Source organism: Cuculus canorus, chromosome 1, assembly GCF_017976375.1.
Source record: "Cuculus canorus isolate bCucCan1 chromosome 1, bCucCan1.pri, whole genome shotgun sequence".
Taxonomy (NCBI): Eukaryota; Metazoa; Chordata; class Aves; order Cuculiformes; family Cuculidae; genus Cuculus; species Cuculus canorus.
In genome coordinates this window covers 48,910,813-48,932,831 of record NC_071401.1, presented here as the reverse complement: position 1 = coordinate 48,932,831, position 22,019 = coordinate 48,910,813, and the positions used below count along the sequence as shown (strand labels likewise).

The 22,019-nt window shown below is 39.4% G+C and overlaps 1 protein-coding gene across 1 annotated transcript; it reads right to left on the bottom strand.

Moving 5' to 3' along the window:
• Positions 1–10,668: 10,668 nt before the first annotated feature.
• SLC10A2 (solute carrier family 10 member 2) lies at positions 10,669–21,758 on the bottom strand. Its single transcript, XM_009565134.2, has 6 exons — positions 21,203–21,758; positions 18,048–18,166; positions 16,834–16,922; positions 14,584–14,759; positions 13,411–13,568; positions 10,669–12,628 (listed from the first exon to the last, which is right to left on the bottom strand). The coding sequence occupies exons 1-6, from the start codon at positions 21,622–21,624 to the stop codon at positions 12,477–12,479; spliced, it is 1,116 nt and encodes a 371-aa protein (XP_009563429.1). The 5' UTR covers positions 21,625–21,758; the 3' UTR covers positions 10,669–12,476.
• Positions 21,759–22,019: the final 261 nt, after the last annotated feature.

Below are 22,019 nucleotides of genomic sequence, written 5' to 3'. Positions count from 1 at the left end.
GTATCTTGTATCTCTGATGTCAATTTTCAAGAACAAGATATGCAGAGAAGCAATAACTTATTCACACATTTTGCAGTAGATAATATTTATGGTCTTCTGTTCTTTTTATTTGAACATGCTGTGCTGGCATGTGCTGCTGTGCAGTGAAACCGTCTGGTCTCAGCGACTGATTACATAAGATGAAACTCAGGAACACAGCTCTACTGTTCCCGTCATATGTCACTTTAAATGCTGATATTTCCACATTTCTGTTTAAATATTTCACATGATTTCACAGAAATTTAGCTTCAGGACATAGAGTGAAAAATAAAAGGCAAGACAAAATAATTTAGACAAGAGAGATATTTTTCTTTTTCCATTGAAATAGGAAGTGGCAGCTCTGAGATGACCTGTGAGTTTAAGTCCACAGTTCCCAGTTTTTAAAGACCATTGAGTCCATTTACTGTGATGGTATAGGATAGGGTATGGCATTCACTCCACAATGTCTGTAGCCAAAACCTCCTGTTGTTCTGAAAAGAATGTAAGCTTCTACTACAATACTTGAAGAGATGGAGTGTTCACTATCATCCAAGTCAATATCTTAAGAGAGAGATTAAAATCAATATAAACTACAATAAGGATTTTCTATGTTAAGATCTAAAATCAGTCTAAAATCTGAATTCATGAATTCCAGCCATTGTGCAGAACCTTCCTTCATGCAAAAAGTAGAATTTACCTGCATGGGTTCAGTACCAGAATTAGAGATGGAGGACGGAACCTGTTTTTACAGGTTCTGTAATGTGAGCAGAGTAAAGTGTTAAAATATTTTATATTTGCTTAGGCTGCTTTCTAAACTTTGCCCTTAGAATACATAGGTTGTATTTGCAATAGTTACAGTACACCACTACTTATTGACACAATGACCAAGGAGAGCAATATTATTTAGTGGTTTAGACAAAATGATTTTAGTGGAAGCTCACTCTGTGGCATATGCTCAGTGAAACTGTGTATTACGTGATACTGTTTAGTGTATACCTCACTTTTTCTGACTGCAAAATAAATTATTTTCTTTTATTCTTTGCAGCTTAGCCATCGTCCATTGCTCACTTGCTCATCCAAAGTGCATATATTTAAGTTGGACTTCTGTCTCATATCTTCTGCAATTTATCTGATAAGAAAACCTGTTTTTATCTTTGAAGACATAAAGTTGAGACTCCTTGTTAAAAGTTAATGGCACACCCTATTTTTTTCATCATGAAGTTAAAGAATGAACTTGATGGGAAATGTTAGAGCTGTTACTCAGAACTGTTTTGTTCATTAAATGTTGAAGTTACATTTTCAGAAAGAAAAGGAAGAATATTGAGAATTTTTCCTTCTCTGGCAGTTCTTGATGTCAATAATCAAGGCACCACAAACTCTTTTTTCCCAGAAACTGTTCCTACTAATCCTGATCCTTCTTCTCAATCATATTTCAGAGCTCTTTTCTGTTGGATTGCAGTGCCACTATTGACATTTCTGTTTTTCCTTGTGGTATACCCACTTCTGTTTCTATCTGCTCAGGTTGTTGCTCCAGTCAATAGTTAATGCAGATGCTCAGCTTATATCCACCCTTCTTCCATTACCTGTCTTCCTCATTTATTGTCTTTCCTTGCAGTGGCCTCTGTGCATATACCTTCTCATGCACTCACATGCATGTTCCTGGAATAGATAAAACCGTGTTTTGCTGGCCCTTTGCTAGTCAACTATCCCATCTGCACGGAGTAGGACAGATGAGGTCTCCTCTGAGAAGCACGCAATTCTTTGACTGGGTCTAGACTTATCATTAAGTGTCACATGATACATGGCATTACCTGCCTAACACTGACAACGGGCTGATGTGTACAGTGGTGCCTTTCTGGATCCAGGTTTTATCTCTGCAGAAATCAGAGCGAGCCCTAGCATATGCTCAGGCATATCTTAGCCTGAGGAAGAGGTCCCTTTATACAGCCAGAAGGAAGATTGTTCTGCTCTATATATACTCCTAAAGGGACGGGGATTAGGACGTGATTGATATCCACACTACTGGGGTCTGGCTTCTGTCATGACTGATGAGTACTGCAGAAACAAATAACAGCATGGATGAAGCACAGCCCATGCTCCGACTTGCTTCCTGGCCACCTTTTCATTTAGCAACATACCCTTGTGCACAGCGTGACTTCCACTGACAAACTGGAACATGGGAGAGGTTGAAGTGTCAGGGCTGATACTGGTTGTCACTGACACACAACACTCGATGTGAGATGTGGCTCTGTTGGTCACTCATTGCCTGTGTCACCTTCACCATCCACCTGCCAGCTGAGCTGTGCTCATGATTACCTTCCCTCTGGGTGAAGAGCTTTTCTTGTGGGCAGCCCTGGGGACAGATATGTTTTGTCTTTTAGGTGTCTTGCAGTCCTGTGATACTGCAGCATTAATGTCAAAGTGCCCTTTTAAGGGGGTAAAACACATGTCTCCATATTAAATTTGTGCTTAATCAAAATCTACATATTCTGCTGGCTCAGTCCAGTTATTTCAGTAGGGAGTCTGGAAGCAGAATTCTACTGTATGGCGCTCTGTATGCACCCCTGGTGTCTACACACTATTCTTGGTGCTCTTGGAAAATTTTTATTTAACCTTAAACTGAAAAGCAGGAATGTAAGCAATTGTATTACCTCCAGGGAAAGTTGTCATGCTGTTTGGAGGACATGACTCTTGCTTCTGAGAATGGCAGATCTCTCAAAGATATTACATGGTGGAAGCCAGTCAAGAGCAGAATTACAAGGACAGCTTGGTGCACAGGCTGAGTGCTAAGGATGCTGAGATATGCTGAGCATATGTGGAGTGGAATAAAAAAATAAGTGTTTGACCTTTCTTTAGGTAACTATGAAACATGGTTTAAATCTCCTTAGATGGAAGAGGAAATTAAACTCTGTCTGCACCTTCCCCCGCCACCAGCAAGGGTGAACTGGGTAATGTACACTGTGAGGGGATAGGGAAAGGGAATAGAAAAGGGGTCATTGACAACAGCTGCATACAAAAAACAGCAGCAGAAGCCCCCTGTTGCTCTAAGACTTGTCGAGACCAAATGCCGGGTCCTGCACTTGGGGGCAAAATAACCCTATGCAGTGCTACAGACTGGGGGAAGAGTGGCTGGAGAGCTGCACGGAAGAGAAGGACCTGGGGGTGTTGGTTGACAGCCGACTGAACATGAGCCAGCAGTGTGCCCAGGTGGCCAAGAAGGCCAACGGCATCTTGGCTTGTATCAGAAATGGGGTCACCAGCAGGTCCAGGGAGGTTATTCTCCCTCTGTACTCTGCACTGGTGAGACTGCACCTCGAATACTGTGTTCAACAAGTTCAACAAGGCCAAGTGCTGAGACCTGCACTTGGGATACAATACCCTCATGAAACACTACAGGACTGGAAAAGAGTGACTGGAAAGCTGTCTGGTAGAAAATTACCTGGGGCTTTTGGTTGACAGACAGCTGAATATGAGCCAGCCATGTGTGCAGGTGGCCAATGGCATCCTGGCTTGTATCAGAAACAATGTGCCCAGCAGGACCAAGGAAGTGATCCTTCCCCTGTACTCAGCATTGGTGAGGCCACACCTTGAATGGTGCGCTCAGTTCTGGACCCCTCACCACAAGAAGGATGTTGAGGCTCTGGAGCGTGTCCAGAGAAGAGCAACGAAGCTGGTGAGGAGGCTGGAGAACAAGTCTTATGAGGAGTGGCTGAGAGAGCTGGGGTTGTTTAGCCTGGAGAAGAGGAGGCTGAGGGGAGACCTTATTACTCTCTACAACTCCCTGAAAGGAGGTTGTGGAGAGGAGGGAGCTGGCCTCTTCTCCCAAGTGACAGGGGACAGGACAAGAGGGAATGGCCTGAAGCTCCGCCAGGGGAGGGTCAGGTTGGATATCAGAAAAAAATTCTTCACAGAAAGAGTCATCGGGCACTGGCACAGGCTGCCCAGGGAGGTGGTCGAGTCACCTTCCCTGGAGGTGTTTAAGGAACGGGTGGATGAAGTGCTTAGGGACATGGTTTAGGGAGTGTTAGGAATGGTTGGACTCGATGATCCAGTGGGTCCTTTCCAACGTGGTGATTCTGTGATTCTGTGAGATTTATTCAGAACATGATTGTGAGACTGAACCCCTGAGGAGAAACAGGTGGGGAACTCCTTATTCTTTGGGCCTGACTGGGATTTGGGGTAGACTTGTTTCTGACCTGAATAGTGTTATGAAGGAGACACTTTCAGAGTCTGCATACATGCAGCTTTCTGAGGAACTCCTAGATAAAACTGTAAGGAGTCTCTGGAGTTCAGACACCTTTCCTAAACAGCTTAGCTTTAAATACAAAATCCATTTTTTTACATTTGCAGAAGTCTTCATGGATCTGACCAAGCAGTCTCTCAGCACCAACCTTCCTCCTCCTTCTCTGCCAACATGTCCTTTCTTATCATGTAGAAAATACATAATGACTATATATCACCATATATATTGGAGTCATGGATTTTTTAAAAGTGTGCCTGAAGACAGCATATCACCTCTGAACCTGGCCATGTAGTTTTCTGCAGCTGAACACAAATAAATCACGCAATGCAATTAGCCTTTATAACACAGCAAAATTAGAAATTCTCCTTTGAAAGCTTAATCCCAGGGATCAATTTCATTCCTTCTTAGAGCCATTAATTTATTTAAAGATAAAAATAAACAGTGTTCAAAGTGCAGTATAAATGGTATCCGGATCAAATTGTAAAATTAAAAAAAGAATATTACATCAAAGATAGGACACATTTTTTGGATGAACATGTTTATTTTTTATGTAAGTAGGGACTCTGTTCTAAGGAAGTAGAAATTTCTCTGACTGAAGTATCTACTTTGTTAAAACTTAATTTATCATTAACAGCATGAGTCAGAGCTGCCACAGGTCTACAAGGAAACAGTAGAGGAAAGTATATGGTCTTTATCCTGAATTCTCTGATCCCACCAAAGCCAAACAATTTTGAGTGTTTAGAGGGGAAAAAAGTGGGTCTAGGCGCATACTGTTCAGTCTACACCAGCAAATAAGCCAAGAAGAGTGCAATGGGTTTGAGCACGGTCTCATGACTGTCTGCACCCTTCCTGGCACAACTTCAGCTTTTGGTACTTTCAAGTGGTGCCAGGCTATGGCTGATGAGGGTGACTATTTCCAGAAGGGAGCCTGAAATGTGTCCCTCCTGCTCATTGGGAAAGAGACCTGAGCTTTGTGCATGCGAGACAGATAGTATCGCTAGGCTTTGGGGTCAGAGACTGCCTCATGGCTTATTTTATTTAATAACAAATGTGTGGCCTAAACTTGCATCTCTTTTGTGTCGTGTTAGCTTGGACTTGTGCCCGAGCCCAGACTATTCTCTTGTCCACACAAGCCTAAGCAGTGGCTTGTGGTCTGGCTTTGGTCTGGAGGAAAATGGGGAAAACTAAGCACAGACAGTGGGACTGGCTTATCCTTGCTCTGCTCTCATGAACACCTCAAGCACAGCTGGTCCACTCCAGCTGGCTGGAGAATAAGGCTTGAAGTTTTGCCCTTTGCTCACCACTGCTTGACCCCAGATTCCTTGCCCAGCCATCCCTGACTGCTTACAATCCAGTTAATGCAACGGAAACCCTTACACATTTAGTAGCACTGCAGTGTTTCTGCATAGATGCCTGCAAAGATCTCGAGAAGAGTTTGTTCTCTGTGTGTGAACAAGTTGCAAAGTCTTGTCTGGCCATACACCAGTGATGCTCCAAATACGATAAGTGATTTTAGTGTTGTAAACAGCCCTGTTGTTTTATGTTTTCTAGATATGGGAGGCTTTTATTTTTTTACCAAATGATTTCTGTGGAAAAGTTCTGAAAAGCAACAGTATGTGTGAAGTGGGACAGAATAGAATGTGTGATGACTGGTCTCTACAGACAGATAGGTATGTCTTAATAAAATTTTCTCTAAATTTCTCTGTGCCCCTTATCACTACATCCTTCATTTCAGTGTGTTCTGTTCTGTCTTTCCACTCAGATGCTGTTTCCCTTTCAATAAGTGAAATATTTGAAGCCAGCTTGTGGTTTTTCTTGGGTTTAATGATTACTGGAAATGGCTGCACAGTCACAAGAAACACAGAGCTCCAGGTAGCTTTGTAATGACAGAAGCAGGTGCTTAAGGAAAGGGTGTAAAAGACATGAGCACATACATCTGCAGCTTCCAACAAGCAACTATTAAAGGACTTTCTGAGCCGAAACTTGTACCTTGGACATCACATTAAATGAATTTATGGTGCACAAATTAGTTTTTTTCATCTCTTTATAAAACATACTTTTTAGATATTATACATGAATTTCACCACTTTTTAAACTGATCATTAAATATCTTAAATATTAAATACGTGTTCACCTATACGCTGTATGTTTTGTTCCGTCTCCTAAGTAGGTGTATTTTTGAGGAAAATTGCTCTATATCAGCTATGGGTTATTTTATGAGTTCAGAGTATATTTTTAAAGAAAGAGCCTTATGTGGAAAGAATTTATGTTCTACCTACAGCAGATTTACTACTGACATTAGAAACACATCACCAGCACAACCTATAGCCCTGACATTTTCATTAATCCCTTGCAGTTAATTCCACTTGTGGGGAATTAATTGTACCATCAAATTATTTAAACAGGGCCTTACCATCTCAATATGACCTCCTTACATCTATTTCAGATGGAGGAAAGTGGCTTTTAAAAACACTGATGAAATTCCCCAAATGACTAATACATAAACTCATTGTGGAAGGAGGAGACAGAAGGTCTGCAGTCATATTTAAAAGAATGTATCAGATTACCTTAAAGATAACTGATAAGCATATCTAATCAGCGTATCCGAAGCAATTAAGTTACATCTATAAAATATGAAGCAACGTTAAATTTATATGAGATGGAAACACTGGGTGCATAATTGCTAATACTTATGTTTTGGAACAATAGCAGTAAATGAGAAACTGTATGAGCTTTGTGTGTTCTAAGGAGAAAGAACTAAGTTCTGTTTGCCTGCAACAGAAGTTACTCCTCTTCATGACAGTATCTGACACATGTAGTAACTAGCAGATACACCACTTAAGGGAGTTGATCAACTGTCTGTTGCAATCAATAAAAGTTTTCTTCAGCATTAAGGTTTCCTTTTGCTTTCTTTGGAGTTTTAAAGCATTTGTTGTGACTGCAAAAGATTTTGAGACTGATTATTAGAAAGGCAAAAGTCCAGGCCTCGTGACTGAATCTCCAAATAATTGAACTCTAAAAGATGAAAGTCTTTATTTCAACATATTATTTCTGAAGCCTGCTGTTCTCTTAAATCAATCCTTATCTGAAGGAATAGGCTGATTTATGATCTCGCAAGTGTTACTGGCAACAAAGGTTTGTATTGATTTGTTTTACATTAAGTCCATTATAAGCAAGTGGAGATATCAATAATACTTTTTTATACAGTCTTTGTTTATGCAGACACAGTTTAGAATGTCCTCGATGAATTTTACTCCTAGCCCTTTCAAATTCTGTGGAAAGATGCTGGGCTGGGAGAAATTTATTAAGGAAGCATCCCTTTGGTCAGTTGCAAGAGGTAGCTGGAAGTAACACCTTTTCTCTTTGTTTTTCTAAAATCAGAAATGAATTGAGTTAGCAATTAAATTAACTTCCTTGTTTTGTGAGAGGTGACTCATGGGAAGAAAAGTGCAAGGGTGTTCTTATGGGTTTGAGATTATCCCATGTAAAGTTATGACCTTTTATTCGATTGTGCAGGGATTCTTATTGGTCAAGGGAAACCCTGCAAATAAGAACGACATGCACAGGAGTCACAAAGATTCAGCTGCCTAAGCAACCGTCTGGTGCTCTTTTAGATGCTGTAAGGCCCTGGTAGGCGCAGGTAAGACACAGCTCCTACAGAAGTTCTGTGACTTTCTGGACTGGCAGCTGAAAGCCAGGCAGGACACCCCAACTCATCTCGCATCACACTAGGTGCCTATGTTCAGGCAACTGAATTTCACACCTGATTCTGCATTGTCTCTGTATCTGCTTCCAGAATTTCTCCTGTCCTAAAATACGTCTGGGGGGTGTGTTGGCTTGGTCTCCAGAGATATCTATTTTTTCCTACAGACAACACTGAGTGCTTGTTTTCAGAGGAGGATGAAGGTTGATGCTGGAAACATGTAGGTGACTAAATTTAAAAGAAATGATATGGAGATAGCAATATAATTCCACAATGCATATCTAGTCATAAAAAACATATTAGGACTCCTTCAGGGCTTTCAATTATACATCTGCAATTCCAGTTTGAAGGCTGGCAAATATCCTTGCAAGTAAAAGTAATTTTTACATTTTAATTTATTTTAGTGCTCAGTTTCACTGTGATGTTAGTGTTTCCAGTGCAGAATGTGCAGAATGAATATTCCCTAGGAAACAGAAGCAGAGATTCACTTCTATTGCTCTTCAGTTCTGGCCTGGAAAGTCCAGTCAGGCTTTCTTGGTTCCTGTTAGGTTGTGAGACTATTACGCTATATTAGCTTTAGTTCTAGATCTGAGCAAGTGATACGCTTAATCTGGGGAGAGCAGGAACATTCTTGTCAAACACCAAGAAGTGAAGGTTTGTGCCTCAGGAGACAAGGAATACTGATTATTGTTTTTGATTTGCATCAAGTGTATGGCATGTTAATTGGTTGGATCACAAAAAAATAAGTTCATTTCTCCTTTCTGAAGCTGACAAAAATAATATTGACTGGCAGAGAATATAATAGCATTTTTTGACCATCATAACCTGATTAATCTGAAACAAGAAACTAATTTAGTATAAATTGCAAATCAATTTGCTTGTTAATTCTATCCAAATTGTACTTTCTTCTGACTAACACAGTGCACTATATGACAGAATCAGTTCTTCTACTTGTCTATTGGTCAGCTGAGAAATTAGTTTTATGTTTACAGGAGATTAAAATCACTATACAGATATTTTTGTGCTGAGTTTATTTTTCAAGTATAAAGACCTGCCTTCTTGGTTAAAGGAAATACTCTGGGTGCTCAAAGACTTTATGTGGAAAAAGAAATGAAGACAAAAAGAGGTACTTAATTTCAGCTCTTACTCGCTCCTTCTCCTCCATCTAGGAGTCAATGAGTTAGGTATTGGGTCTAAGTCAAGCCATCTAAATCTTCCTTACACAGACAGACAATTCCAGAGGACAATTCATCCTGTATCAGGGGTCTGAGACAGAGGGCATAATTAACTCTTTGGTGGTGCTTTTCTCTCGGCTAACTTGGGAACATGTCTTGTTACCCAGATTTATGGCTACAGACATAGCAAGTCTGGTAAGTGTGACTGCTGCATCCTTGCAGTCCTAATACTACAGAACCTGGAATGAGCTAGGCATTGATTCAGATGTCATTTTTGGTTATGTCTATGCTTAGATATACTTAATGTCATTTTGCCTGCAATGGCTTGAGAACTAGCAGTGCAGCAGAGCTAAGACTCAGGGACTGCCCGTGTTCTCTGGACATAAAGGACTATCTAAATGTAGTAGTTGTGTTAACCTAGAAATTGCTAAGGTATCAGTATGGTTTCTTAGCCCAAACTGGTAAATCCATGATTAACAGTATGCATAAGTGTTAATTACCTCGGGTATCTATTATCCTGAACATCACTGTGCAATGAGTTTAAATTGCGCATATCGCAATGCCCTGTCCACATGTTGTTTCAATGGATAGAAGGTTACTTAAAAACCAGTGGTGACTAAATGATACTGCCTTTCTTTGAAAGGATTTTCATGCCAGAGAATGTGAGAGGAAATGACAATGAGCAGGTTCAACAAACTGATCTCTGCAAGCTGGGGCTTTTCTTTTGGCAATACCAAGACAACTGCAAGGCTAGAGGCCACCTTTATCCTTCGGCTAAGAAGCCCATCTCTCACCATTTATATGGCTGATAGCCGAAGACACATAAGGCCTTTCTGGTGATCTTTGGGGAGAGGACACAATTCCCCCAAAAGTTCCTTATGGTCTTGTAAGAGCCTATCCCCGCTTCACAAATGACAAATGGACATTAATGCTGCCCTACAGCTGGAGGTTTAGCAGCTGTCATGTCAACGAAAGCCTGTTTTTGGCAAAATTAACAAGCCCTGGGGTTTTATATTAGGTTTGATGTGCTCTAGATGCATAAGTCAGTTAAGACCTTTGAGCTGGCTTTGCTTCACAATGCTTGGGACATATGACTTTTGCTAGAATCACAGAATCACAGAATCACAAGGTTGGAAAGGACCCATTGGATCATCGAGTCCAACCATTCCTAACACTCCCTAAACCATGTCCCTAAGCGCTTCATCCACCTGTTCCTTAAACACCTCCAGGGAAGGCGACTCGACCACCTCCCTGGGCAGCCTGTAATGTAATGATGTAATGTAATGATGTAATGATGTAATGGCTGCAGAAACTGCAGCCCCCATTCTTCCTCTAGGGCCCTTGGTGTATATATACATCAACAAATATGTATCAAATATGGCATCAGATATTTTATGTTGATTTACTATCCATCGTTATTAAATGTATTCATTTTATACATAATCTGAGTTGGTTTTGGTACATCTCAAAGTCATAAACTTTGTCTGCATGTTAGGTTTCATTCTCAATTCTTTGCAAATTAAATTACTCCAGTGGGCAAAATTATAAATAGTTTCTGACTTTATTCAGTTCAGTGTTTACACAGTTGCTTTAAATACAAACACACACACACAGTATAAGCAAGACTATTATTCTTCAATACATGCCTAAAATATGCACAGAAGCACTGAAGTTTATCATGGGGAAAGAGTAGCAGCTTGGTGTGTAAGACAGACATAATCCTAACTACTGCTGCCCATGTTTTGGCTGATGCAAGATAAAGTCAGTAGCCTTTTTACCACAGTTGTTTCAAATAGTAGCTTATCCTTTTCTTGATGAATGTGCTTTTTCACATTCATGATTTCTTCTTAACAGACTTCACTATATTTTTCTGTTTTATCTGCATCCTATAAAAGATAGCATGCGTCTTTATTATCTAACTCCTGTTAAGTGTTAAACTCCTCCTTGGAGGCTATGACCAGTCTGAATCAGAAAGCAAAGCAGCTTCAAGCCTTCCAGAACTCGGGAACACCTTGAGACCCTTTACCCCACATACGGTAGACAGCAATAATTTGCTCTCTGTTTAATACTGGGCACATTTCTGCAGCAGTGGAAAGCTACACGTCTGGAACTTAAATTCCAGAATTTCAGTTGTGTTTGTAAAAAACCTGCTGCATGAATTCCCAGTACCTCATAAGGTCCACTTGAATATGACAAAGAGTGTATAGTTTCCATGTGTTGATGGTTGGCTCATTCTTGATTTTTTTTAGTAAGCTAAACTCTCACCCATTTAATCTGAAGTTCTTTGGATGTATTCTTTACATAAAAGCTACAGGGCTAACATTACTGAATGTATTCACCAAAAATTACACCTGCAAAAATTTTCTGCACTGTTTCTCTTAGAATTGTATACATTTTCTTCACATATTTAGGACAGAGTTCCATAAGTACTCTTGAGTTTTCAGAGACAAATAATGTATGTTTACATCCTATTATTTCTGTCTGTGGTTCATATAGTTAATAACTTAACAGCTACATCGGTGTCTACAGATCACAGACTCCTGGCAAGTTCAAATCTGTTAAGTTCATAAAATAATGAAAATATAACGCTCTACAAGCATTATTATCTCATGTCAATAGTGATGAAAGTAGTCCTGGATGAATCAGGTGCAATTATGTCCCACTTTCAAATGCCTCCCTTTCAATGCAGAAGTTGATAATTTCTTATGATTCCAAAATCTCTGCCTGCCCCTTTGTATGCCGCTGAAACACTAAAATTGCTCTAGGCTTATACCTTCAGCTTTGTCTCTCTGATCATGCTTTCAGCACCTGAACGACTTGAACTGAAGATGCAAAGCTGCTGCTTTCTATTACTTTGGAAAAAAAAATAGAGTCATAAGGTGCCTTGCATTTGTTAAAATTATAGCTTTAGAATAAATTAATGTTTCAAGCAATTAGTACAGTGTAATGACTTTGGCCTGCCTAGACTGACCTAAATAAAACTTTATTTCATATTAGCGTGTTCCAATTGGTGTTCAGTAAAAGCCCTCCAGCACTATCAGCTCTTCCACATGAACTCCTATTGCTGTGCAGGCACTCTTACAAGATTTCTCGTTTGTTGTGGGGACAGACTAACAAATGGATTTACAGGACATCGGGCTGGAGTTGGTAATGCAAATATCTTCTTGCTTTTTTAGCAATAGCCAACCTTTATTCTGCCTTTATTTAAATAAGCTATAATAAAACATTAAATATTGTTATGGAGTTATCTTCGAAACCAGATTCTAAAGTTGTGGCAGAAACCATAAAGCAACGACATGTGAAAAAAAGTTTTAAGTGAACTGTATCTCGTATCTTTTCAGCTGGTGGGAACAGTGGTGATTGTCTCATTTGATACAAATCCTCCATTTATTTTAGAATGTGGTGGTGTTGATTTTGTATCTTCTTTTTCCCCTGTTTTCTCGACATCTGTCTTTGTTTTCACTCGGCGTTTTATGTAAATACGGTAGCCTGGGAATTGGTATATATTCAGTATTAAATAAAGACTTTATAAAAAGTCAAAAAAAACCACAGTAGAAACATGTAACGATGCAACATTTTCTTTCTTTATATTGCTAAAACATTCTCACACCTCCAGTCAGGTTCTTTAAAGGTATATTCAATTATTTTAAGTGAGAAGTACTCATCATTGGAAAAGTAGATTCAGAATATAACAAGGAATATGTTTTAAATTCTGCTTTTGGTGTTCAACTGTTTTGTATTCCTGTTGTGTGTATTGACTTTTAAAAACATTGTCTCTCTCCCTTGGAAACCTGTGGGCTCTTGGCTGGATTTCTGGAACTGACACTTACTGCCATGAATCGTGGGACAAAGTTGTTCATCTGTCCCCATGATGTTTCATGCCAGACAAGTCTGAGTTGGGGCTGTACCTTGCAGGCTGTGTCCCTCAAACAGAGCTTTGATGTCAGGTAAGATGCATTTGCCTTTCCTTGGCCAAGGGTAATGTAAATCCTGTGATTATGTGCCTGGCTGTGGGTGGTAGATGTTCCCTCCCTTGTGCTGAAAAAAAGGAGTCTTCCAAACCTTAGACTGAGCCTTGTATATTCCTAGTTATGTATAGGGCACAGCACAGTGGCAATGCCCAGCAATCACCTGGGTCATTATTTACTTACCTGGTTTCCATTTGATTATTATTATCTTCTCGGTTTTCTGTATCCATGAAAAATGAGATAATAATAATAATAATAATAATGATAATTATAATGCTGTAATAGTAAATATCTATACTTTACCTGCTAAAATTAGCAGTGCAAACACCAGCTGGAAAATGCTGTAGATGAGTGGGAAAGTAAACATCAGCTCAAGTTGTTCAGGGGTGAAGGATAGCTGTACTATAGTTGAACACAGCTGAGTGTTTTGCATGCCTGTTTCCAGAGACACTGTACGACATCTGAAGAAAATAATATAAAGACAATTGTGAAACAGCAGTCTGTGCGTCCTTATGCTTTTTAGTATTCTGGGTAAACAAGAAGCATATAGTAGCTGAGAAAATGGTATCCTTCATCTCACATAGTTGGCAAAACACTCTATGGATGTCTGTAACTACTAGAATAAACACAATTTACAGCAGTTCAGCAATTGTAAAGAACTGTGCTCCACCTCCAAGCTGCACACTCTGTATCCAGAAACACTCACTGTCTCCCTCTCTCGTAGTTATATTCTAAATTTTAAGTTGCTACTTCTTCATGGCAAATTTTAGTGCAGTCCCAACCCATTTTTAAGTCATGCCTGTTTTGTCCACTTCCTTTGAAGAACAGGACATGGGCACACAAGGGGAAGATGTATGAGAGATCAGAGGAATCAGTATAGTCAGAATCTGTAAATAAAAATGTGCACAAAATAAGTTTTATCATTGAATCATAGAATCCTTTAGGTTGGAAAAGACCTTTAAGATCAAGTCCAACCATAAGCACAATGCTGCCAAGCCCATCACTAAGCCATGTCCTTAAGCACCACATCTAAATACTGTCAGGAATGGTGACTCAACCACTTGCCTGGGCAGCCTATTCCAATGCTTGACAACTCTTTCAGTGAAGAAATTTTTCCTAATATCTAGTTCGAACCTTTGCCGGCACAACTTGAGGCTCTTTCCTCTCATCCTGTTGCTTATTACTTGGCACAAAAGACTGGCACCCACCTCGCTACAGCCTCCTTTCAGGTAGTTGCAGAGAGTGATAGGGTGTCTCCTGCATCTCTTTTTCTCCAGACTAAACAACAGAGTTCCCTCAGTCACTCTTCATGTGACTTGCTCCGCACATAATATCCCAGAAACAGGACTGGGGAATGAATGACTCTGCTGCATAGCTAATGTTTAGAGAGCATTCTCAGCACTGATTAATCATTAAATAAAAACATTTTTACAGCTGAAGTAAGACTGCAGGTCTTTGCCACAGAGAAATCTATACCTGTGCCAAGACAGACCAGCAATGCGGGCCAGAAAGAATCCCAGAGAATAACCAGCTGCTGGAAATATGGTGCCAATGATCCATAATTTGGGTGAGATAACCCAGGAGCCTTTGTAGAGTATTCCCCCAACGACAGCAATGACCACGATGAGGATTGCTCCCACAATGGAACCGATCTGTGAGGAGGAAAGAGGAAGGACTAGATGAATAAGACACCCCAACAAAAGTAAATGGTATCAGAAGACACCAAATCTAGTACCAAACATGTCTATGAGTATCTCTGAGACACTGAAACATCTTATTAAACACAAAATCTGAAGTTTAAGGCAATGTAAATCATTGCTGGCAGACAGGTTAGATACCTGTCATTTTTCCTCAAACAGGAGATGTATGATGTACTTCAGTGTGTGACTATAGGTATAGATAAAGGCACAGGTATACAGGTATCTATAACACATTCCCATAAGAGTAATTTCTTGAACGCCTGTCTATAGTTGTACTTCAAGCCGGAGATTAAAAATTATCTCACGGGTGTGACATGAATGAGAAATGATGCACATATTAGGAGCATTTGCCCACAGTTGTTGGGAAAATGACAACCTAATATCTAGTATAATGCTCTTTTCCTCTCCACTTCTTGGGCAGTGACTCTTTGGGGCTTAGTATAGCGCATGCAAACTAGACACTGGATTGTCGATGATAGGAAATTATTTGCCAAGTGGAGGAGTAAACCTTTAATGTTGCTGAAAATGCATGTTTGAAAACGGATGGTGAACTTGTACTGCATTTCTACATAGACATAGTTGCCGAGCTGATCTTATTTCCTGTGGCTGAATGTTCACCGCTGCTTGCCAAAGAAAGTGATAACTCACTCCTCAATAGCCAAGTGAAACTTCTGCCCTTATGGCATACATTGCCAGGGATCTCACTGACAGACTTCTGGCGCTAAGCTTAGAAGAATCCATCTCTCAGCTAAAACATGTAATCCCACTGAACTGTCTTCATCAGTCTTTGGCTGAATTCTTTTTAAGAGCACTGAGTGAACAAGTAGTTTTGTTTGACTGAGCTATTTACCACACGCATCTAGGAAGAAGAAACATGAGCTGCCCATGACAAGCTGTGGTATTTCATCTGGCACTCTGTCTTTATGCTCTTATCTCCGTTTCTCACTATATGGACCTTAACCTGACACCCATGGCTCAGTTTTCTCTTGGTGCTTCATTGTCTACACAAAACAAACTCTCTATGGACCCTATTTTGGGTTGCTCACCCTCTTGTTGAGAAAGAGCCTGAAACGGTGTTTTGCTGAGAGACTAATTGGAGTGTCTTTTCATGTGAGTTCAAGTTCATTTTTCCTTAACTGATTGAACAGTAATGAAACCAGTTTTTCAGTACCGTTCTGAAACCAGCACTCAATAGTATCCAGGTTCATAAGTAAGCTGTGAACGTTTTAAAAATACAACACAGGAAGCTAATAGTTCAGGAAAATGAACTGGACTTAAAAGGACTTTATTTACATTCTATACTAGGTGAACAGGGAAATGATAATTTGTGTAAGAAAATACAGAAAATATACGTGTTAACTAAGAGCGGTTAACAAACACCAAGGATACTCAAGATGCATGACAACTACTTTAAACCAAATGTTTAATTTTAATGATTAATATGCAGTAAATACTAAAAGCAGCTAAATAGATGTTATTTTTTTGAAAAAAACCCTATATTTTTGATGCATCTAACGCTATCTTGCAAAGATGAGTTTTGTGAACAGTTTCGTTACATTTTTTAACAGTTGGAACATTTAGAATTTTTTTAATAAAAATTGACTTCAGACTCAAAATATCCCCCCAAATCAAAAAACTTGCCTAAAAGTAGAAAGTTGTTTTTGATCCAGAATGTCTTATTTTCATTATTTTGCAGAGAAAAACTACTTCCAGTTGACCTGAATATTTTTCCTTCCCATTTCAGTTTAAATTATAAACTGATTCCAATTACTACTACAGTTGTAGCGAAAGGCAAAAGTAGGCTCTTTGGATAATGATGGTTTCTAATAATGCATACAACTCACACGTTTGTGCAGGGGAAACCAACACATTTCTGCAGTGTATCATTTGTTTTCTACTGAAAACTTCCCAGGTGTCATGAAGTTAGATACTAATACTATGAATAACAATGCACTGCTTCAGTGGTGCCTCTTATTCCATAATTTGTCCATAATTTCTCATTATGTTTCAGCCTTACATATCCTACCTTAAGTATGATTTTTGCTTTACTAGGCCATCTGTAGTTAACATACATTCCAAGTGAAACAGGAATTACAAGAGCTACCAGTGAAATTCCTGTAAAAAAAAAAGAGGAAAGAAGAGAATTTAAGCCCACTTATCATGCAGAACCTCATGACAGGAGGACAGAGGCTGTGTAGAGCAGCTGGGGGAATGGAGCAAGCCTTCAGACAATGCTTCTGATATGCACATGCCAGAGCATGCGTGCATGCTCTGCCTACACCTGCCCATTTGCTTTTCTATAGAGTCTGTTATCTTTGGCAGCCTGTTAAAATAATTGCCATTCTGCTGAGCTACATGCTCATTCACCTGAGTCAGAAAGGCAGACAGGAATTTGAGTGTGCTAATCATCACAATGCTGTGATGTGAGTAGCTATATTAAATGTTCATTTTGTCTGCAGGTGTTTTGCAACAACGAGTTTAGATCTTCCTTTGTTATGGCATCCTCACTCCAGTATTTATTCTGAAAGTACAAGCAATGTATGCAATTTTTTTTTACACAGGACAAGGGGAAATGAAATTGAATAATGTGAAAGTGACTGTGCTGGCTTTTAAGATTAGCACAACATGGAACTGCACTCGATAAGCTCTAGGGCCATTGCTCTGTACAGCACTGGAACATGTATTTCTAAAAAGAGACTGTTTTCTCTTGTCGCTGGATGAGATTTTTGACAGGAAGTCAAATGAAATCGCTCCTGGTGGTGTATATTGCAGCTTTTCAAAAAGTCTCAGCAGTTTTAATCACTTGCTTAATTATCCACATGCGCTAAATACTTTGCCAGATTATGCCCTCAGCACTTAGCACTTTGCAGTACTGTACCTTAAAGTTATTACAAACAATTTCATCCAGGGGAAGTAGCTATTCCTCTACTTATCATTCCATATTCTTATCTACACAGGTCTCCAAAGGTTTGGAAAGAAAAACATGCACAATCTCATGATAAATATCTGTACAATTTTTATAATGACTTCAAGTCCTTGTTCTTCAGAGCAGTAGATGACATAAAGTGGTCTAGGTACCTGATTCGCACGGAAGTTATTGGAAAGTAGGAAAATGAATATTTTTGAAAATACAGGGTCATTTCTTTGTGACTCTGCAGGATGATGGTATAAAGGTGGTTGTTAGTAAAGGGAAGATAAAGTAGAGAGTCAGAAGGGAATGTGCAGGGTCATTGAACTCACCAATGCTGTTGTAAGGGAGTACAATTGCACTAGAATCAGTCCACATCTTGGTGTAAATAAAGAGACAAAGTGGCATCATTCCCATTGCAAGCAGTGTGGAGGAAGTTGTCATACTAATGCTGCAAAGAAATTGGTTAGTGACAGTTCATCTCATGCTATTCTGTAGTCTTTCTTGTTTTCTTATTACAACTTAATAGCTTATCAAAGGTTGGGCAAGAAATGCTGCTGGTTACAGTCAATTTATCCTGTATATCAGGTTATAAAAAGGGAAAATGGAAGGAATGGCTTCTGCTGAAAAGAAAGGAATATAAAATAGCAACATGTTCTGCAGCCACAGAACAATAACTTTCAGTGCAAATGAGGCAGTCAGACAAGCAGCCATCAGAAAGGTCTGTTGGCAAGTCTGTCTGCGTGCTGCCTGTACGTCTGGCTTCTGAGATGGGGGCAAGCTGGACAGGGTCAGATGAATATCAAACTGAGCTTTCCATTATATCAGCAGTTTAAGAGTGTAAAAATTTCACTCCAAAGACAACAGTATAAAACAAAAATACACAATCGTCTAGGATGTGTGATATACTAAATCTTCTGGTTCTGGCTTGTTTTTCTCTAGGCCAAAGAGAAAGTGCTGAGAATTACTCAGTGAAGGTGAGCACAAGTATTGTTGCTTCTTTGGTTTGTGCGAAGACATTTCTGTTTTAAAATATAAAGTCTTGGAACCATCAGGCCTCATACATCTTGCATTAAAAGATGTGTTCTGATACAGAAATGAAGGAGAAGGAAGAGGCAGCTGAAATAAGGAGGAAGTTGTCAGAATCCAGCTAGAATAGATAAAATTATGCCTACAAATCACACTCTTCTGACATAAAATAATGAGACAGTATTCTACTTAAAGGACTTTAGAAAATTCCTTGAGCCTTAGTTCTGATCTCTCTTTTGTGTTGCTTGACCTCAACAAAGGGACTACTGACCCCGTCCCACAAACTGGGCAGATGTAGAGAAATCTGGAACAATTAATACAGATACCACAGGAATATCTGTGTTAGTTTTTGTTTCTGTCACTCTCTCTTTCACAGTCACTGGATAGAACTTTTTAGGAGCCTCTGGCAAGAGACTTCTCCCACACAGAGGAAAAAGAACCATGGGCAATAGTTAAGGTCGGGTAAAGCCTCAGCTTATTTTACTTATCTCCTTGTTTCCTACATCTTCTTACTCTCTCTATAACTACTATATCCAGCCCCAAAGTCTGCCTGTTCTCTAACTCTAGTTCCTGTGCTCACAGAAGCTCCTCAGGGAGCTGTGAGGGAGAGTAGATGGTGTTTCAGAAGCAATTGTTCTTATGAAATATCAAGAGATGTCAAAACCAGGTATCCCTGTAGGAAACTTTAGAGGATATAATCTGGGTCTAAGTTATGAAGAAAGGTATAAAACCTCATGCTTCAATTCCCTGTGATTATATGAGCAGTAGAAAATTAATTCCTTCTCTAACCTGTGTTTTATTTGCACTGGGACTGTAGACAATGCTGATGGGTTGTTACATATAAACATAAAATATTATCAGTTAAAAGTGAAACCTTTGTCTTACATGATGGGTAGACTTTCTATAATGCTGTCCTGGCTCCAGAAACCAGATTATTCTACTATCAAGAAGTAAAGATGATTGTATTGGTGTATATCCCATATCCTCTCATCCCTGCATTATTGTTACAAAGGTATGGGCTGCAATTCTTTGACTTCTTAAGGCAAAGGTCTTTAGCTGAAGAATAACCTCTTGCAGGTATTTTCAATCTACTTCACCCTCTCCCAACATCATGGGATATAAGCCCTCCTCATATTTATAGCATTGTCAATTCAGATTGTTACCACTGATTTCTGTGGCATGACTCTGAACATATGGAGCTGAGAAAGCATGATTTAGATCAGTGTATTCTTCCAGGGGAATACTAGGACACCATGTCAGACTTGTGCTGGATATCTTTCTATCTGTGGCTTCTTAGTCCTGTATTTATTGAAATAAAGTGTCTTAAAGTTTCTAATAGTATAGGTTTTTCCTCCACACCGAGCTATTACATTGACACCTGTTCATGACAGAAAAGTTCACTTAGTTTCAAAGGGTGGAAAAAGCAACTTATTAAATCTACAAATGTAAAATTCTTAGTTTATTTGCCTTAGGTCCACATCTTTCTTACTTCTATTATTTTCTCCATTTCTAATTCAGTCTGGCATATGATAAATTGGATGAATAGTCCAATTTATGTTACTCTGTGGGAAACAGAGAAATGATCCCGTTTATTTTAAAGCAAAGTAATCAGGATGTAAAAATAAAAAGATGGCTTATTTTTGAAAGCTGTTAGAGTTAATGAACCCCCCATGGAATATGCATCAAGAGTGGGCTTGACTTCTCCTGAGTGTTTGATGTCCTAGACCATGCCAGGTGTCTCATTTATCGGTCTCTGAGTTCAGAGCACCCTGTCACCATGACCATCACACTTAGCCACAAAACAGTTTTTCATTGCACCCTATTTACAGGGCTGCCTTAGTCAGTGGCTTCTAGCCTGTAAAAATTTCCCTTGGTTTGAAGACTTTGCAGAAGATGGCAGGATCATATAGAATTACTGCAAATTATTTTCATTTGTATTAGTTCTCAGAAAGAAAATCTATACCTGTCTGTTTATTGTACAGAACACAAAAAGACGAACAATATTTTTCCAGGAAACATTACTTCAAGAACTATTGCATAGCTACCATTTTGTACACAGGGTTCATGTCTTAAAATACTGTGTTATTTATTATTTTTTACTGTTAAGGTCTTGTGAGAAACAAAACCACAAAACAAGTTTGAATTTGGACAAAAATTTCATAATCCTTAGTGTTTTAGAGATCTTCATCAATACCATTTTCTGCAGCATCTTAAGATCTGCAATAAAGACATTTTTTAATATGCAGCATTCTGTGGTGCCATCTTTCTCTCCATAAGCAAAGATGTTTGCCATTCAGCTTATATCCTCTACTATTACAGTAAGTGAACTTCTTTACAAGAAGGAAGCTCTACCATACATGAGCCAGGAAGCTAAGAAAAAGAATTAGACAGTATTTTTTGATATAAAGTTTGCACTGCAAAAAGCTACGGGAGGTACTTAAAGAACAGGTGCTCTTACCTTAGGTCCATGTCTCCATCCACCCAGTAGGCGATGATATTGGAGGCTGTACCTCCTGGGCAGCATCCCATGATCAGCACCACGACAGCTTGAACAGGAAGCACGTTAAAGGCCAGGGACAGCAAGAAGGCTGTGAGAGGCATAATTCCAAACTGGCAAAGGAAACCAACAAAAATACCCCATGGTCTTTTTACGTGTTCCCAAAATCTCTTAACTTCCACATTGCAACCCATGGAGAACATCACCAAAGCCAGCATGGTTGTTAGAACAGCACTTAAAATTACGCTCAAGGTTTCATTAAAATTATCTTCTGCTAACACACAAGATGTGCCATTGCAAACAGTAGCATTTGCTGGACAAGCCGTGGAGTTTTCTGCCAAAGACCCAGCGTTAAACTGCTGGGAGAGAAGGTATGTCTGCATTCTGAAATACAGAACAGCTCAGTACATCCGAGGCAAACTTTCAAGCTTGTGTAAATGTTAATTTGTCAGTGACTCCTTTTAACTGATCCAGGAAGCAATAAAGTGCAATAAATACTGGAACACTGTTACTGTTCTTGAAGGGTTTGGCACAGTGCTGATTCATATAGTTATAAAAGCTGCACCTGCTCAGTATGGTGACAATCATTTATTCATATGATAATGAGGAATCCCACATCAAGAGAAGAGCTGTGTTAATATTTAAGAGTGTAAAGCAGGCTTGTATTATAGTTGGGCACGTGAAATGAGAATCACAGGAGAAGGAGAAAGTTTACTCTTCATTCTTTGAACTTCTTACATGACTTCAGGAGAGCCGCTCAAGCGCGAACCATCATTGG

Bases quoted from the DNA above. Each gene is read 5' to 3' on its own strand.
- SLC10A2 (XM_009565134.2), bottom strand. From the start codon at position 21,624: ATGCAGACATACCTTCTCTCCCAGCAGTTTAACGCTGGGTCTTTGGCA. The intron at 14,760-16,833 runs GTAGGATATGTA...TCCTCCTCACAG, and splicing joins AAGCAAAAATCATACTTAAG to ATCGGTTCCATTGTGGGAGC. The intron at 12,629-13,410 runs GTAAAGTATAGA...ACCAATTCCCAG, and splicing joins TGCACTGCTAATTTTAGCAG to GCTACCGTATTTACATAAAA.